Source organism: Rhinoraja longicauda, chromosome 11 (assembly GCF_053455715.1).
Source record: "Rhinoraja longicauda isolate Sanriku21f chromosome 11, sRhiLon1.1, whole genome shotgun sequence".
NCBI lineage: Eukaryota > Metazoa > Chordata > Chondrichthyes > Rajiformes > Arhynchobatidae > Rhinoraja > Rhinoraja longicauda.
The window spans coordinates 17,631,390-17,650,092 of NC_135963.1; the positions used below are offsets into that span (position 1 = coordinate 17,631,390).

Genomic DNA, 18,703 nt, shown 5'->3' on the forward strand with positions numbered 1-18,703 from the left:
TTTTTCAGGAGTAATTCAAAGGATTTTTGTGAAATCTATTATTGTTTTGGCGATGGGAAAAAAGTGGGATATGAAACATGTAGCCAATGTTTACATGCTCCACCTACGAAAATGTCTTTAAAATGAACAGTTTTGCATGTTACCATGTAGAATATCCTGGGGTTGCAGTGACATTTACCAAGGCAGTTCTCTCTCTCATTATTTTGCTCATCTCTTCAGGTTTCCATTCATCATTAGCCCCATGTTTGATGATTTAGATTGACTCTTGGTCCTGATTGCCTCGTCTCCTGATTGATAATTTTCCAATGTTCTATAGATTCAGGATCAGTTCCTGTGGATTGGAGGATAGCTAATGTTATCCCACTTTTTAAGAAAGGAGGGAGAGAAAAAACAGGAAATTATAGACCAGTTAGTCTGACATCAGTGGTGGGGAAGATGCTAGAGTCAATTATAAAAGACGAAATTGCGAAGCATTTGGACAGCAGTAACAGGATTGTTCCGAGTCAGCATGGATTTATGAAGGGGAAATCATGCTTGACTAATCTTCTGGAATTTTTTGAGGATGTAACTATGAAAATGGACAGGGGAAAACCGGTGGATGAAGTGTACCTTGACTTTCAGAAAGCCTTCGACAAGGTCCCACATAGCAGATTAGTGTGCAAAATTAGAGCACATGGCATTGGGGGTAGGGTACTGACATGGATAGAAAATTGGCTGGCAGACAGAAAGCAAAGAATGGGGATAAATGGGTCCCTTTCAGAATGGCAGGTAGTGACTAGTGCGGTACCACAAGGCTCGGTGCTGGGACCGCAGCTATTTACAATATACATTAATGACTTCGATGAAGGGATTAAAAGTAACATTAGCAAATTTGCAGATGACACAAAGCTGGGTGGCAGTGTGAACTGTAAGGAAGATGCTATGAGGTTGCAGGATGACTGGGGTACTGATTGAGAATGATCAGCCATGATCACATTGAATGGTGGTGCTGGCTCGAAGGGCCGAATGGCCTACTCCTGCACCTATTGTCTTTTGACTTGGACAGGCTGTGTGAATGGGCGGATGCATGGCAGATGCAGTTTAATGTGGATAACTGTGAGGTGATCCACTTTGGTGGTAAGAATAGGAAGGCAGATTATTATCTGAATGGTGTCAAGTTAGGAAAAGGGGACATACAACGAGATCTGGGTGTCCTAGTGCATCAGTCACTGAAAGGAAGCATGCAGGTACAGCAGGCAGTGACGAAAGCCAATGGAATGTTGGCCTTCATAACAAGAGGTGTTGAGTATAGGAGCAAAGAGGTCCTTCTACAGTTGTACAGGGCCCTTGTGAGACTGCACCTGGAATACTGTGCAGTTTTGGTCTCCAAATTTGAGGAAGGATATTCTTGCTATTGAGGGCGTGCAGCATAGGTTTACTAGGTTAATTCCCGGAATTCCCATATGTTGAAAGACTGGAGCGACTAGGCTTGTATACACTGGAATTTAAAAGGATGAGAGGGGATCTTATTGAAACATATAAGATTATTAAGGGGTTGTACATGTTAGAGGCAGGAAACATGTTCCCAATGTTGGGGGAGTCCAGAACCAGGGGCCACAGTTTAAGGAAAAGGGGTAGGCCATTTAGAACAGAGATGAGGAAAAACTTTTTCAGTCAGAGAGTTGTAAATCTGTGGAATTTTCTGCCTCAGAAGGCAGTGGAGGCCAGTTCTCTGAATGCTTTCAAGAGAGAGTTAGATAGAGCTCTTAAGGATAGCGGAGCTATCCCATTAATATGGGGAGAAGGCAGGAAGGGGGTACTGATTGAGAATGATCAGCCATGATCACATTGAATGGTGGTGCTGGCTCGAAGCGCCTACTCCTGCACCTATTGTCTATTGCTGTCTGTGTTTGAATCATTTTATGTTCTTGCAGTTTATTGCTAAAGGGCTTGGCCCTGCCATCTTATACTTTCCTGGTGTTACAGCTTTAATTCATTGTTATGGCATTAATGTCTTCTTGGAGAGATTTTGTATTTAGCTAAATATTTGGATGGGATGTTATTGAAATAATAGTACCCATAGGTAACAATGTCCTATAATGTTTCAGACAGGAACAATCGAGGAGAAGATTTTCCAGCGCCAAACTCACAAGAAGGCACTAAGTAGCTGTGTAGTTGATGAGGAACAAGATGTTGAACGGCACTTTTCTCTTGGAGAGCTCAAGGACCTCTTTACCCTAAATGAGAGTACAGCAAGTGATACACATGATAGGTAACAATTATAACTAGATCAATTTTGCACCCATTTTTAAGTCTAAGTTCACGGAAGCATGGTGTCTGGAGCTCACTGTGTTGTTGCCATCTCTTCCTTCTGCAGATTGAAATGTCATCGATGTGTGAATGGTCACCAGGTGCGCCCTCCTCCTGAAGACTCGGATTGTACATCGGATCTCTCTCGGTGGAATCACTGTGCAAATAAACGTGGACTGCGAGATACGGTCATTCAATCTGCCTGGGATGCTGCAGTCTCCTTTGTGTTTCATCACCATTCCCATGAGGAGCAGCGTGGAGTTATCTGAGATACCACAATGCTTATGCAAAATTTTGCAAAGACATTAGTTAACAGTACCTGAAGCAGATTATTTGCCTTTATGAAAAGTGACTGGATTCTCAGTTCAATAGTATGCCATCAATGGTGTCTCTGAACTTTGAGGGATCTGAGTAAGGATCAGCTCGCTACCTAGTCCACCGTGACTTCATTTATTTGAATATGACATTCTGCTGCCTTGTACACATGGTTATATATAATTCAACACTGTCCTTTAGAAGTGCTCGATTGGTGTGTAAATTATGACATTTCCTATCTATTGTCATGGGAGTGACAGCACAGCATATTATGCAAAGATATTTTTTATGATCTATTCTGTGAATAGGCAAGGGCTTGCTCAACTATATTTTGCAAAAGGTATTGGAGCGTTGTAAGTTGTGCGGATGAATCAGTACTGCTGAAGTGCTAATACAATATTTCATGTTCAAACTGAGGAATAACTGATTTAAAAATCATAACTTAGTGTATTAATACCATCTTCTCTTATTATCTTTGGTGTACTAAAAGTTTATACAATTTCAAGAATCCTGAGCATCATGGATCTGAGACACATTGTCAGCAAATATTTAAGTACTGCTTTACAATTATAGTTAACTCACCGATCATTGGTATTAACTATTTCCCACTCGATATTCTCTGAAGATGTAATATTGTATGTTTGGCTCCATTCAAACAACCATGTATCTGCTCTCAGCTGAAATACCACTGCTTGCTTAATAAATTACAGCTATAATAAATGGCTAATTTATGGAAGTCACTACTGTAACACCTAATGACTTCTGACCTCATCAACTGACTGCACTTTTAAGTTACCAGAAGAATCCCCTGGATGGAAATTCTCCCTAACCCAGGTTACTGTCCTCCATTAAATGCACAACGTGATCTATAATAGCAGGGACCAAATGTAACTCTATTTTTAAATGTAGCAGATGTACCATACTGAGACGTCAAAAAAAAAATATTTTTTTGTTTGAATGGAAATCATGGCTGAAACCAATTCTGTTTAAATTTGTTTTAAAGTTAGAAGGAACGGTGAATTTCAGAGTTCCTGCACTCTGCGATATATGTGGAATGAACATTGGCTTTTTAGCAAAATGGTAATTCTTTGCCACTGGACTTTATTATGAAACTTTATTACAATACATCATTTAATAATTCGTTGCTTCAAATTACATTATCTTTATAAAACCAGGTAATGTTAAGGCATGAAAAATTAAGTAACTCAAGATCAGATTTGGTACATTAAGATTTACTGTACCATCCTTTAACAAAACAAAATCCTACTTCTAAAAAAATATCACCAAGTACTCTGAAAGCTTGGAGGAAGAAAAAACCCCATAATTGTCTGTTGTCCAAAATATACCTCAAATCGGTTCAATAGTTACTTTGGAGTGACTTGGATTTCATGCCTGTTTTTTTTTAAAACAGTTTTCCAATTAAAAGTAGACAAATAACTTTGGTCATAAAACAAATCCATTTGAATAGGGGTACAGAAAAAATACAATATTGGAAGTATCTACATTACACTGGAATAATTAGCAAGTGCTTGTAATGGGTCAGTAAGAGACTGTACTGTGATTACATGACATTTGTTTTTGAAGAGTTCGATTGCCTCTTTGGTAAGTGCAGGATCTCTGAAGAATAGGTTCTCACTTACGTTCAGTTCTTTCAGCTTTAGCCGGCCAGACCGTTCCAAGTCAGCTTTCGTAAGGAACATTGCAAACTCAAGTAGTCCATCCCCACGAATACAATTAGCACTTAAAACAAAATTATATGCTATGAAATCTGATTTAAATTAAGATAGTACATTAAGTTGTTCATTACAACTGCAATGTATAAAACTGATGCATTGGTAATATTAAACATATTCACGTCAAACAAATTTGCATTTTTTTTCAATGTTATCTATTAGTTGCACTGTAACCATCTTATGATTTTTGCTGATTTTACAACTGTATTGCTACAGTGATGTATTGGATGTCTTCGTATGCCAAAAGGAGGATTTAATCCCCTTGGCCTAGTGAGGTGTATCCCTGGTGAATATGGGAGGCAGAGAGGTGATTGCTGGATCCCTGGCAGATTTTTAAATCTTTGCTGGCCACAGGTTAGGTGTAGAACAACTGGAGGACAGTAAATACGATACCTTTATTTAAGAAGGGCAGCAAGGAGAAGCCAGGTAATTACAGGCTAGTTAATCTAACAATAACAGTAGACAAGTTATTGGATAAAACGAGGGATAGGATTAATATATTCTTGGCAAGTCATGGATTGATCAGAGACATTCAGCATTGGTGAAAAAGCCTATCTGAGCAGTTTTAGTCATAATATGTTCAGTTAATGTAGTCTACAAGGACTTCAATGAAGGCTCATCCAGAGGGTTGAAGATTAAGGGCAAATTGGATATAAAATTATTTTAGTCAGTAGAGAGAGAGAGAGAAGGGTGGAGGGACACTTTTGTGGTTCAAAGCCTGGTAGACCACAAGGATCTGTGCTGGAATCCTTTCCCTTATATACATTAATGAATTCTGTGTGAATGTAAGTGGTATGATTAAAAATGCAGATGACATTAAAATTGGTGCAATATTGATGAGAAGGATAGTCTGGGCCACGGAGAAATATTGATCAGCTGGAAAATTGAACAAAGCAATGGCAGATGGAATATAATCCTAATTAAGAACAACGCAGGGCCCTAGGGTGTAGAGGATCAGAGGTACCTTAGTGTGTTAGTCTAGAGATCCCTAAAGATGGCAGCAGAGGCAAAATGATGCCTAATGCAAACATTCATTAGCCAAGGCATAGAATACAAGAAAATAAAAAATGTAAACTGCAGGTGAAGAAAATCTGAAATAAAGACAAATGTTAAAAAAGAAATGGGACTGGCGGCATCAATGAGAAGAGAAACCTAACATTTCAAGTCCAGAATATTTCATTATCTGGGAAAGAGAAGACAAGCGAGATCTAATAATGACCTGATATTCCTTTCTTCCACCCATCCACTTTCCTTACCTTTGCTACCTGAACTAACATGCTTTCTTGTGGAACCAAGGAAGTACAGATGGAGGTTTAACAAAAGGACACAAAATGGTGGAGTAACTCAGCGGGTCAGTCAGCATGTCTGGAGAACATGGATAGATGATGCTGCAAGTCAGGATCCTTCTTCAGACTGAAGAAGCGTCCCAACCTGAAATGTCACATTTCCATGCCATCTAGAGATGCTGCCTGACCCATTGAGTTACTCCAGCATTGATGTTTTCTTTCCAAGTTCTGATGAAGGATCACAGACCCAAAATGTTAAGTTTATTTTATCACATATGTCGCCTCACCTGTTGAGTGTTTCCAACATTTTCTGTTTTTATCATAGTGCAAGAGGGCAGGTGTAATGACACAACCTTAAAATGTCAGTATGGTGCACAACTGGAATATGTCATGCAGTTCTGATTGGCACACTACAAGGTGGATGTAATTGCTTTGGAGAGCATGCAGAGGAGATTTGACAAGACATTGCTTGGATTGAAATGTTTTATTTGAGGGGTGTGTGCATAGGGCATGTTTGTTTTCCTTTGAACAGAGGGAAAATAGGTATGCTACAGAGGGTACTGATAGCATGAATAGTAGGAATATTTTCATCATTACAGAAGCAACTATAACCAGAGGGCACAGCCTTATGGCAAGGTGCAAAATGTTTATGGGAATCTAAAGGTAGAATTTCTTTCTGAGAGGGAGGTTGCTAGTTTGAACACACAACTTGAGGCTGGTACTCAATTGTATTTTATCATGATACACCAAAATAGAACAATTAAATTCTCACTTCCAGCAGCACAATACAGTTGCAAACACAATACTCAATAGATAATATAAACATTTTTAAAAAGTTCAATAATTTAAAAAAACCAATATATAACCCCAAAAAGTAAAATAAAGCCTTAAGTCCCTAGTGCAACCAAGGCAGTTCATAGTGTTCAATAGCCCAATGGTCGTTGGGGCAGCACAGCATTAAAAAAAGTCCAGTCAAGCACTTGAATTTCGCAGGAACTGCTCCAGTACATCGAACAAGCGGGCTCACCAGACTTTGGATTTTGAATAATGGTGGCGCCTGCATGTGTAATATATACAAAAAGAGTTGCACGTGACAAATAAAGCACTATTGAACTAGTAATTGTCAATCTGGGGAAGCTGGATCTGGAATGAAATTTAAAAAATGATTACCTCACATTCAGGCAGGATATACAAGACAAAGAATCCTCAGTAAAGAGCTTTGCAAGCGACACCAGACCTTTGTTTCCTAATTACAAAAAGAATATGTTATACATTTAAGAATTGTTTCAACTTGTGCCCTTTAGATGATACATTTCTACATTGACGCAAGATATATATAGACTCGGAGAATAGGGAAAATATTGATAAAACGAGGTTATCCCACCAAAAAGTAAACAAAGCTCAATTGCATTTATTGATAGTTAAACATCTCAGTCATTGGGTTGGGAAGGTCTGAGCACTCCACTTCTGGAATGTAAAACCGTTTTCCCCAATAGCCGCCAGAGTAAAATAATGTACCAACCCAATCGATTTGCAGGCAGTGACAAGGATTTGAGGGACTGATTTTGTTTTAGAGCAGTGACAATTTCAGACACTGTTTCTATGTGGTTTTCAAACAGATGGCAGTTATCCAAAGTTAAACCTGTGAACAAGAAAATGAAAGATGTTTAGCTTTAGGCTTATCTTGAGGAATCATATTGCTTTGCAATTCTTGAAATAATTCATATATAAAGGAAAAAGACTTGCACCAATGTGCACCTATCATAATCTCAAGGTATCCCAAACTTTTAAAAGAGAGTATGCAGATAGAAAGGATGGGTTTGGAGAGGTATGGGGTCAAATTGAGGCAAGTGGAACAAGCCCAAAGTGCCAACTTGCTCGGCATGGACATGGATTTGAAATGCCTTACAGGCAGAGAATTTTTTTGAAATATGGGTCAAAGTAGAACATACAAACTACACAGACAGCACCTGAGGTCAGGATCGAACCTAGGTCTCTGGTGATGTGACGCAGCAGCTTTACCAGTTGCACCACCCTTATTCAGTATTCATAATTTCAGATTAGCATGACACTATTCTAAAATGTGTTCACTCGTTACTGATGCTAACATATTCTTTACACGATAAAAATGATACACCATTTTTAGTGAGGAATGTCAATACTATATCATTGCTTTTTCTCACCTTTGAGAGGTGCACTGCGCAGAAGATCTAGAACTTCCTTAAAGCAAACGGCAAGGTTAACATCTTGTATGGTGATCCATTCTAATGAAGGGAGAGAGACTAGGACCAAAATTATACATTATTAGGTTATATTGCTTTACAAATGAAGACAACATTTGACATGGGGTTTTACACTCACAGATCAGCAGAACTGCTCTTTTTGAATGTTTCTGGCAATAAAACAAGAACATACAGTGAGAACCTGGAAATCTGTTTGAGTTTCAAACAATTGATCATACCAGGTACGAGGAGTGTGAGATTAGCAAACTACACGTTCACACGTTTCAATGTCAATGTATAAACAGGGTTACATGCTGTAAAAGAGACTGATTGCTCCAGATAATGTTCTTTTATTTTCTCGGGGACAAATCGCAAATTTGTGATTGTGGTTCAGACACAAGAGTCTTGACCCAAACCATCATCTATGCCGCCTGACCTGATGAGTTACTCCAGCATTGTGTGTTCTAAGCGAATGAGTAATGTTTATTTCACAGTGAGATATACACATTCACTACATGCCGACAATAAAATATTCTTAAAAACACGTTTGACAAACTTCAAAGTATATTACCACGCACATGTAGCTGCATGCAGCAATTTGCCAAGTTCCTCAGGTGGATTAAATGATGCCTTGTGCAGATGTAGGCATTTAAGGACTTTCAATTCCTTTAAAACAGTCAGCAGCATGTCAACCTGTAGCGGCATGTTTGTACAACTCAGACTCAAATTCTCCAGGCAACTACCTGCAGTAACAGAAATTAACAATTAGAAAACATGTCAAAGAGAACATCCAAATCATTGTCTTTCTAATTAGAAGTTAAAGAATTGTTTGATAATGCTCATGGTCCAGTTAACTGAAGTTCTATCACCATTAAAGGAAACGATTATTAAAAAAATTAGGAGCTGGAATTGTTCAGTGCATAAGCGTGCTCCATTTTTCCATGACTGATCTAACCATGACCTGAACTCTACATTTCCACCTTCCTGAAGTATCATTTCCTCCTTTGCTTATCATGAATCTTCTTATCACTGCCTTAAAAATATTCAAAACCCTGTTTCAACCGCCCTTTGATAAAACATTTCAAAGACTCATCACCCTGAAAGATAAAACATTACTACATTTGTTTTAAATGGGAACCACTTCATTTTTCATATAGTCCTCTATTTCTAGATTCTCTCATAAGAGGAAAATCCTCCCTATATCTACTATTAAAGGATCAATTTAGGATTTGAGTGTTTCAATCAAGTCATCATTAACTCTTCTAAACTTCAGAGGGTATAAGCCAAATCTTATTAGTCTTTCTTCAAAATACAACCAGTCCATTCCAGGTCTGTTAATCTCTTCTGCCTTCATCCAATAGAGAGTTTTTTCTCCTTTTCTCCTCTGTAATTGATTACCACCGTATTCTAAATTAATCAAGAGATCAATTTCCTTCCCAGTTGACACTGTTGCTATGTTAGGCAATCTTCTGAACCCCAAATATAATTTCACATGGAGCTTTTGGGACAAACGGAAAGATCATTGTTTTCTACCAACCATTCTGATAACAATATGAAGTAAATGAATACAATGGAAATTTATTACCAACCTCTTATTTCTGGAGTACCCGTCAACAACTTGTTTTCTAATGATTCACTTTGGATTTCCAGCAGGAATCCCAAATGGAATGTTTGAAGGCGAGGGAAGATGCCAATTATGATTTTAATAAGTTTTACCAGGGGAAGGTGTAAGATATCATCTTTTAATACTAGAGTGGAAAGACAACTGCTGCGACAAGAAAGTACGTAGAGCCCCTTAAGGACCAGAAAAATGGCAGGACCCAGGCCTAGAAGAAAAGGAAACAACAAAATGTAGCTATGGAATCCTTTTAAGAGCTTGTAGTATGTATATAAACATAAATGTTATTCTAACATTTTTTTGTAAACCTGTGACTGAATCAACCCCAATCTGTCATAAGCTTACAAGGTTGATTGAGGCCTCCTTACAGATTAATTACTTGACTCATTAGAGGAATGGAGAAGAACAAAAATGTTGATGTCCATTCCTCAAATATACACTAGGTTTATTAAAACAGCAACATTACTTGATGAGATTACATGAAAATAAATATTGCTCTAAATTAAAGTGAAAAATAGACACAATGTTCAAACACTAATTTGATAGCATTTCTAACGAGAGAATAAGTACATAAGCACATGGCAAAACAAATGCTTTTTGTTGGTGAAACTTTCAGTGGTGTTCAAAACTTTAACTAAATACCTGATATTTCTGGAAGCAAGGGTTAGGGACAGAAGGTGATTAAAAAAAAAGTCTTTGGTGTAGTGAATATTGCACTTACAAACCAAAAATTAAAACTTTTATTGGTTTTCTCAGATGCATCATGCACCTAAATAAAGATGCTTAATCAGGTTCAAGTTTTCTGCTTCTCCCATCTGAAACGTAGGATTAACTGCAGTTCCAAATCATGTAATGTTTTTATTTCTTAATAAATCTTGCAAACTAACCATTGTACTCCAAGACCAGTTTCTGGAGGGAAACCCACGAACTGAGCAACTTGGATAGCATCACGGCAGATTTGTAGGACAATGCGACTGACGTAATTTCCAGCACCGACACACTCCTCACATACAGTTCAGGACAAGAAGAAAACGTTGTGTCAGCTTGCTCTTTCCCAGTAAGAGCATCGTCACTCAGTTCTTCTAATAGGCTATCATTGTTTTCATCAGTATCTGATGTATTTTGAACAGATTTTGTTTTACCTTTACCAATCATAAATATATAGTCGTAGATGTCCCCTTGTTTCTCAATCTCTTCAGATAACCTTTGATTTGTCTTTGATTTTTCTTCTGACTTGAAGTTACACACATCAGTGAGTCGTGGCTTCTTACACATTCTATTATTTGCATAGCATGGAGTCAAATCTTCTGATGAACAAGTGCTTGGATGGCAAACATACGATTCATCTAAAGTTCTGCTGTCTGCATTTGTTCCAAATTCACCAAACGCCATACTTGGAGATCCTAGCTCTTCTGAAAAGGCAACTTCTTCCACAATAGCAGAGTTGTGCTTCTGAAAACCATTTGCACATTTATGAGACAGCAGCTTTTCTGAAGTCCTTGTGGCAGCGTGGGGAGACCGTGGCTCTGTAAAGGTCCTGCTGCTAGCTTCATGGGAATAGCTTGCTGTTTCTTCAGAACTGTGATGTTGTTCAGAATACTCCATTTCTTTCATAACCCTGCCAGGTGCAGAATACAACTGCCCATTAATAATCTGCTGTTTGCTACAACAATTGCTTTCACAAGTCTTGTTGGAAAGATAAGTTGGTTCAAACAGATCATGGCTTGAATAAGAATGCGGTTCTGCCGAAACTCTGCCATTGCCTTCCGAAAAAAGCTTCACATCAAAAACAACACTGCGTGCATCACGACTTCTCAATGGATTCTGCATCCTGAGACAGGATTTGCACTTTTTTGGACGAATCTTACGTGTATTACAATTACTAGGCTCAGATACTATTCCAACTTCTCCACACGATATTTCTTCACAGGTTGCATGATATGTGCTGGGAGATATCAGATCATCAGAAGTCATGCCAATAGTTGCAGACTTAACTTTCTTAGCTGCATTGTCGTCAGCAGTGGTGAATCTCCTATCAGCCTCCTGCTGGCAACAATCCAATATATTTTTCTGAACTGTTGGAACCCTTGCTTTAATGTTCATCTTTAATCTATCCTCATTACAACATTCTTTGCACTGAGATTCCTTCTTTCTTACATGCCGAAGTCCTGCACTTGTCCTCAATAGGAGGGCCAATAATTCAGGGTGAGGCTCATTCCAATGTGACAGTGCCACCTCCTTCACAACTCCATGGTGAATGAGACCATGAAGCAACGTTAAGAGCGAATCTTGCAATGTTTGATCCACAGAACGTAGATGTTGAAACACCAGCTTATGCACAGTGCTCGTTAAACGGCTACAAATGGTTGGATTATCAGCCAGTTCTTGCACTCCTTGCAGCTTGTTGCGAATTACAAGTTTGCTAACATGTCGAGAAGCGAGAATTAATGCAGAAGAACGAGAATTATTTAGTTGCCTGTCGCTCAAAATATCCAATGTTCCCCAAAGAACACCATGAAAGAATGTTTGCAAAAACTTTTGCCTCCAGTTAATAGGTTCCTGTAGTAATGAAAGAAAGGCAGGTTAAAACATAGAAGCAATATCACACGGTGACATTTCCAAACTTATCTTATACATTTGTGAGAACCACCTTTAATATTACTTTCTGTATTCTCCACCAGCAACATGTGTAAATGTCCACAACAATCCTATTGAGAAATGCACAACAAAACATCCTTTCATCATCTGCGGGAGAACTAAATTTTTTGTCCACCAAGTGGATCTCAATCAAGGTTTTTACATTCCAAAGAAACAGCTCCAGTCAGCTAACTTTCAAAGCACCAGCACCATGAACACTGGAGCACAAACTATAAGATACAAGAAATCTATATGGACTCAGGTTAATGTTTGCCAATATTAACTTCAGGCCAAGATATACATTACCCAAAAGCAACTTAGTTTGCATCAAATTATTAATAGGTCCATAAGCACACTTTCAAATAAGATCAACTAGCAACAAATCTGGATCATATTTTTAATGTTTCTTTTGACCTGCAAATTTACCATTACACAGTTAGGTGAGGCCCAAGTAAAAAACAAAATTTTTTTTTTTTTAAATATTTAATTCTACAACTTCAAGTAACGTGATTTTGGTCTGATTCATGTAGCCATTTGTGACATCAGTTCAACTGGTCTGTCTTTTTCCCGCTTTTTTTTCCTTCCTCTGCAAGTGGAGGACATGCCCAACCTGACCTCCTGGGTACATCCCCCTTGCTCTGCATTTTGTCCATGTTCTCACTCTCTAACTGCTTCCATTCACTCACTAACCAGAAAACCTTATTTACAAGGTTTCCCTATAGTTGCCCTAGTATTACACTATGAGAGACATTCCCACCACCCCACTCCACCTCCCCCCCCCTCCCCCCCAGCCTAATAAGTTCTACTTGCCTCCTTTCCAGTTCCAACAAAATGTCTTCAACCCAAAATGTTAATTCTGTATTTCTTCCTACAGATGTGGTGTGATCTGCTGAGCGGAATATTTCAGTACTTTCTGTTTTTATTTCCTTTCTGCTTTAAACAATGTTTTGTTTCTTTACATTCTGGCAAAATAATACCCTGCTAGGGATTTTCATCAATAAAACAATTTGTACTGTAGCTGCTTTTAAAAATTTACAACAATAGCAACAATATTAGCTGCGTTGAATGTCCTATATTTGCTTCAAAAATATTAACATTTGTACAGAATTAGCATAAAAATTACAAAAGGGATCCAAGGTGGATAAACTTACTGTCTTAGCTTTAGGATTTGTTCCCATCACATCTTTCCAAATCTGATGCCAAAAAGCTTGAGTAGAAATACCTAGAACACACAGAAAATGAATGCAGTACAAAATATTAACATGGAAAGTTGTAGTATAACCACTAGTCCACAGTGGTTGATTGCAGGGCTAGAGCGCAGCAAAGAACTAGAAACCCAAAACGGAGGGGAAAAGAGTAGAAAACAGACATGCATATGGGTTGACAATATAGAAAATAGAAAGAATATTAGTATTTAATCAATTTTAAACCTTTAGTAGCATCAGAGTTGTACAACATGGAACCACCCACCCATTCCCCCAACCCCCTCTTCCTCACGTAGATTCACATTAAGTTCTCCCCTTCCCACTCTCCCTGTCCCCACCCACCTATATTTCTTCCTCTAGCTTCACAATTCACACCTCTTCTATCCTTATCTTACACTTTTCATCCCTTCATCCTTCTTCAACCTTCTACCTATCAAAAATGTCCCTCGCCCATGCACACACCTCACCACAATCAGTCTGAAGAAGGGTCCCAAACCCAAACGTCACCTATCAAAGTTCTCCAAAGATGCTACCTGACCCGCTGAATTAGTCCAGCGCTTTGTGTCCTTTAAAAAAAAAATGGAAACAGGCTCTTTGGAACAACTAATCCATGCCAACTAAGATGCCTATATATATCCCACATACCTACATTTGAGTCATTTCCCTCTAAACCTTTCCTATCCATGGACCCATCCAAATGCATTTTAAACATTCCAATTGTATCTACCTGAACCATCCTATCAACAACCAGAGAGCAGTCTTGAGCTACTATCTACCTCACTGGAGACCCTCGGACTATCTTTAATCGGACTTTACCTTGCACTAAACATGTTTCCATTTATCATGTATTTGTACACTGTGGATGGCTCGATTGTAATCATGTATAGTCTTTCCGCTAACTTGTTAGCATGCAACAAAAAGTTTTTCACTGTACCTCAGTATACGTCACATTAAACTAAACTAAATCTCTACGACCTCTTCTGGCAGCTATCTCCATATGCACTACACCCTCTGTGCGAACAATTTGCCTGTCAGATCCCCTTTAAATCTACGGTTCTAGTTTTAGGCTCCCCCACCCTGGGAAGGATTCTGAATATCTATCCCTAAGTATACTCCAATTTTGAGAATAATTCAATTATCAAAATTCTACAATTTCCCCAAAGGACGTTTTTTTAAACTTTAACTTTACCTTTCCTTACCGCGACCTCTTCGATCCTCTCCAGGTCATAAATGTTAAGAAATTGCAGTAGTTCTTGAAAGACCACTGCTGGCAAATCTATGTGAGAAATACAAGATTGAAAATGATTATGAATCTATCAAGGAAACAAATACTTCCCTTTTCCATGTGTTCACAGTTTCTTCTCCAGTCTCCCATGGAACTTTTTCAGTCAGAGAGTTGTGAATCTGTGGAATTCTCTGCCTCAGAAGGCAGTGGAGGCCAATTCTCTGAATGCATTCAAGAGAGAGCTGGATAGAGCTCTTAAGGATAGCGGAGTCAGGGGGTATGGGGAGAAGGCAGGAACGGGGTACTGATTGAGAATGATCAGCCATGATCACATTGAATGGCGGTGCTGGCTTGAAGGGCCGAACGGCCTCCTCCTGCACCTATTGTCTATTGATCTGTACTTGGTTCTCTACTGTTGCTAATTCTCATGTTTCTCCTCAGCATCATCCAAAAGCTACAAGTACACTGGCATCATCCACCTTTATCTCCTGCCACCTTCTGTATAAATTGCCAGAAATGTCCAAAAGAGGCAGAAACCGCTTCCAACTAAAGAATGGCAAGACAAAAGCTAATGTTTCCTATCCCCACCACAAAATATATTTCCTAATCACTGGCTACATTTCTCTGCAACAGGGAGAAGTTCAATCTCACATTTCCCACCAAGACGAGGATTCATGTTCATGGCATTGATAAGTGCACCCGACTCCTGGTCTCTCTCAGTCAGCTACCACTGAATCACTCATTCATACTTTTAATACTACTGGACCCAACTATTCCAATAGTCTCTCAATGGTCATATTATATTTTTCTAACCACCAGGAACATAAGCTATTCCAAAAACTTTGGAATCTGTATACTGAAATACTAACATTGATGAAATCCTATCGAGCTGTCACCTCCACTAAATTATACCAATGAACTAAGATTTGCTGACCAAGAGACAAAGTGTGGAATCGAATACCGTTTTGCTGAATATTTGCACTTTGTCTGCCAAGCCCTGTTGGATTTCCCAGTTGCTAATCATTTTATCTCCCCTTCTCATTACTATACTGAGCTTTCTGTCCTGGGCCTCAACCATTGCCATAGTGAAGTCACATGCAAACTGGAGGAACAGCACCTCATATTCTGCTTGGGTAGCCTACCATCAAACAGTATAAACATTGAAGGTAGCTAGTGAACTAGTGAACACACCTCACCCACATGGTTACTCTCTCATCCCTGTGGCCCATCTGGATGCACACCCATTTCTCCTGCCATCACACCCCCACCCTACCCTATCCTCTCCTCTCCATTTCATGACTCTTTTCTTATCTCACAGCCTTTTGTTTTATTTTCACCTCTTGCCTTTGGCCACTCATCTGCCAGTCAAAATCCTCACTTGTATCCATTTATTACTTACCAGGCCCCACCCCGCCTCTTTTCCAGCTTTCTCCCCCTTTCCACAATTAGTCTGAAAAAGGGTCCCAACCCAAAACATCACCTGCATATGGCTCTGGAGATGCTGCCTGATCCAGCACTTCTTTTGTAAACCAGCATTGTGTCAACTTTGATCTTCTCATCTTCATTATTAAATACTTTGATGCTCTCACTCATCATTGTCTCTGTAACACCCTCCACACATAAAATTATATTTATTCCTCAGTTTTGGCCTCAAATAGCATGTGTCAATCTACGACTCTGGCTCGTTTGGATTGTCCTGGGCCCAACACATTGATGCAATCACAAAGAGAGCTCATCAATGCCTCTACTTTCTAAGAAGATTGAGGAAATTCAGTATGTTATCAAATATCTACAGGTCTAAGGTAGAAAGTATTTTGATTGGTTACATCATAAAAGCATATTGACCTGGTTGAACGCCTAGCAACAATGGAGACTACACAGTGGTAGACATTGCCCAGTTGATCGCAGACATTAGAAACATAGAAACATAGAAAATAGGTGCAGGAGTAGGACATTCGGTCCTTCGAGCCCGCACCGCCATTCAATATGATCATGGCTGATCATCCAACTCAGTATCCCATACCTGCCTTCCCTCCATACCTCCTGATCCCTTTAGCCTCAAGGGCCACATCTAACTCCCTCTTAAATATAGCCAATGAACTGGCCTCAACTACCTTCTGTGGCAGAGAATTCCACAGATTCACCACTCTCTGTGTGAAAAAAAACGTTCTCATCTCGGTCCTAAAAGACTTCCCCCTTATCCTTAAACTGTGACCCCTTATTCTGGACTTCCCCAACATCGGGAACAATCTTCCTGCATCTAGCCTGTCCAACCCCTTAAGAATTTTGTAAGTTTCTATAAGATCCCCCCTCAATCTTCTAAATTCCAGCGAGTACAAGCCGAGTCTATCCAGTCTTTCTTCTTATGAAAGTCCTGCCATCCCAGGAATCAATCTGGTGAACCTTCTCTGTACTCCCTCTATGGCAAGAATGTCTTTCCTCAGGTTAGAAGACCAAAACTGTACGCAATACTCCAGGTGTGGTCTCACCAATGCCCTGTACAACTGCAGCAGAACCTCCCTGCTCCTATACTCAAATCCCCCCTCGCTATGAACATACCATTCGCTTTCTTCACTGCCTGCTGCACCTGCATGCCTACTTTCAATGACTGGTGTACCACGACACCCAGGTCTCGTTGCATCTCCCCTTCTCCTAATCGGCCACCATTCAGGTAATAGTCTGCTTTCCTGTTCTTGCCACCAAAGTGGATAACCTCACATTTATCCACGTTATACTGCATCTGCCATGCATTTGCCCACTCACCTAACCAATCCAAGTCACGTTGCAGCCTCCTAGCATCCTCCTCACAGGTGACACTGCCCCCCAGCTTCGTGTCATCCGCAAACTTGGAGATGTTGCATTCAATCCCCTCATCCAAATCATTAATATATATTGTAAATAGCTGGGGTCCCAGCACTGAGCCTTGCGGTACCCCACTAGTCACTGCCTGCCATTCTGAAAAGGACCCGTTTATTCCTACTCTTTGCTTCCTGTCTGCCAGCCAGTTCTCTATCCACATCAATACTGAACCCACAATACGTGTGCTTTAAGTTTGCATACTAATCTCTTAAGTTTGCATACTAATCCCTTATCCTTAAACTGTGACCCCTTGTTCTGGACTTCCCCAACATCGGGAACAATCTTCCTGCATCTAGCCTGTCCAACCCCTTAAGACCTCTCTATCATTGAAGAGATCTATAAAAGGTTCACCTCAAGAAGGCAACCAATATCAAAGACCCACGTCACCCTGGCCATGCTCTCATTTCACTACCAGCATCCAAAATAAAGTACAGGAGCTTGACAACTGTGATGTCCAGGTTCAAAAACAGCTTCGTCTCAGCACACATCAGGTTCTTGACTGCAATACAACACCAACCTCACCAAATATGATCTATGAACCAGGTCTTTGCTTGCACTACAAACTTCAGTTTTGTAGTATTATGGTTACCTAATATTAGTTATTCATTTATTGCATGATGATTATTATATAATTATCTGTGTTATTGAGTTTACGGATCTGTTAAGCTGCAGCAAGTAAGAATTTCACAGTTCCGTTGCTGACAATGACATATGACAATTAAATTATCTTGACACCCCTGACAATAGAAGAGGAAGTTCTCGTCAATGGCGGCAGTGCTTATAACCCTATCGTATTACAAGTTTGTTTTTAATATTGTGATTTAGATTTGAATGTTTCTCGGACCAAAGAAAAAAAGAAAGAATTAAGTCCACTTGCACCCCTTGTACCAAAGAAGTTGCGCGGGCTGCAGTAATTATGTCTCTTACCACATATCCCCTGCTCCAGCCGGGACACGTTCTCGCTGATGGTCCGAGCACAGAAGGTGAATAAAGAGAGCACCTCGCAACTCATCTCGCCAGAGCCACTCGACCCCATCATGTCTGCCTGTAACCGGGGCCGCCACCTTGGTGAGGTCAACGTCAGGCGCTGGGTCCACCACCTCAATTGGTTCCGTCTCTTGACATGGTATTAATTTATAAAAGCGTCGGCAACTAAATACAATGATCGGTGCAAATAAAAGTTATATTATACGGTCATTTGATCTAGCAAAATGATTTCAAAGGAACATTGATTCTCTATTGTTTTTCTACGCTCTAAGTTAGTGTTTGGGGCGGAACCCTTTCCCCGAGACGCTGCCTCTGTGGTGCCGCGTT

The 18,703-nt window shown here is 39.7% G+C and overlaps 2 protein-coding genes across 2 annotated transcripts in view; one reads left to right on the forward strand and one right to left on the reverse strand.

The window, feature by feature from the left end:
• Positions 1-3,526, forward strand: part of rad54l (RAD54 like) — a 29,357-nt gene extending 25,831 nt beyond the window's left edge. Inside the window, exons 17-18 of the mRNA XM_078407931.1 lie at positions 2,088-2,251; positions 2,357-3,526. Coding sequence (XP_078264057.1) covers positions 2,088-2,251; positions 2,357-2,558 — 366 coding nt within the window. The 3' untranslated portion in view covers positions 2,559-3,526. The remainder of the gene's footprint in view (positions 1-2,087; positions 2,252-2,356) is intronic.
• A 225-nt stretch (positions 3,527-3,751) lies between these two features.
• Positions 3,752-18,632, reverse strand: lrrc41 (leucine rich repeat containing 41). The gene is made up of 10 exons (XM_078408357.1): positions 18,317-18,632; positions 14,495-14,581; positions 13,252-13,322; positions 10,351-12,022; positions 9,435-9,671; positions 8,424-8,588; positions 7,807-7,905; positions 7,146-7,265; positions 6,794-6,869; positions 3,752-4,344 (listed from the first exon to the last, which is right to left on the reverse strand). The coding sequence occupies exons 1-10, from the start codon at positions 18,426-18,428 to the stop codon at positions 4,104-4,106; spliced, it is 2,880 nt and encodes a 959-aa protein (XP_078264483.1). The 5' UTR covers positions 18,429-18,632; the 3' UTR covers positions 3,752-4,103.
• Between the last annotated feature and the right edge of the window lie 71 nt (positions 18,633-18,703).

Coding starts and splice junctions, on each gene's coding strand:
- lrrc41 (XM_078408357.1), bottom strand. CDS start 18,428: ATGATGGGGTCGAGTGGCTCTGGCGAGATGAGTTGCGAGGTGCTCTCT. Junction 7,906..8,423: donor ATTGCTGCATGCAGCTACAT/GTGCGTGGTAAT, acceptor TTTTGGTCCTAG/TCTCTCTCCCTTCATTAGAA. Junction 4,345..6,793: donor ATATCCTGCCTGAATGTGAG/GTAATCATTTTT, acceptor TTTTGTTTTAAG/TGCTAATTGTATTCGTGGGG.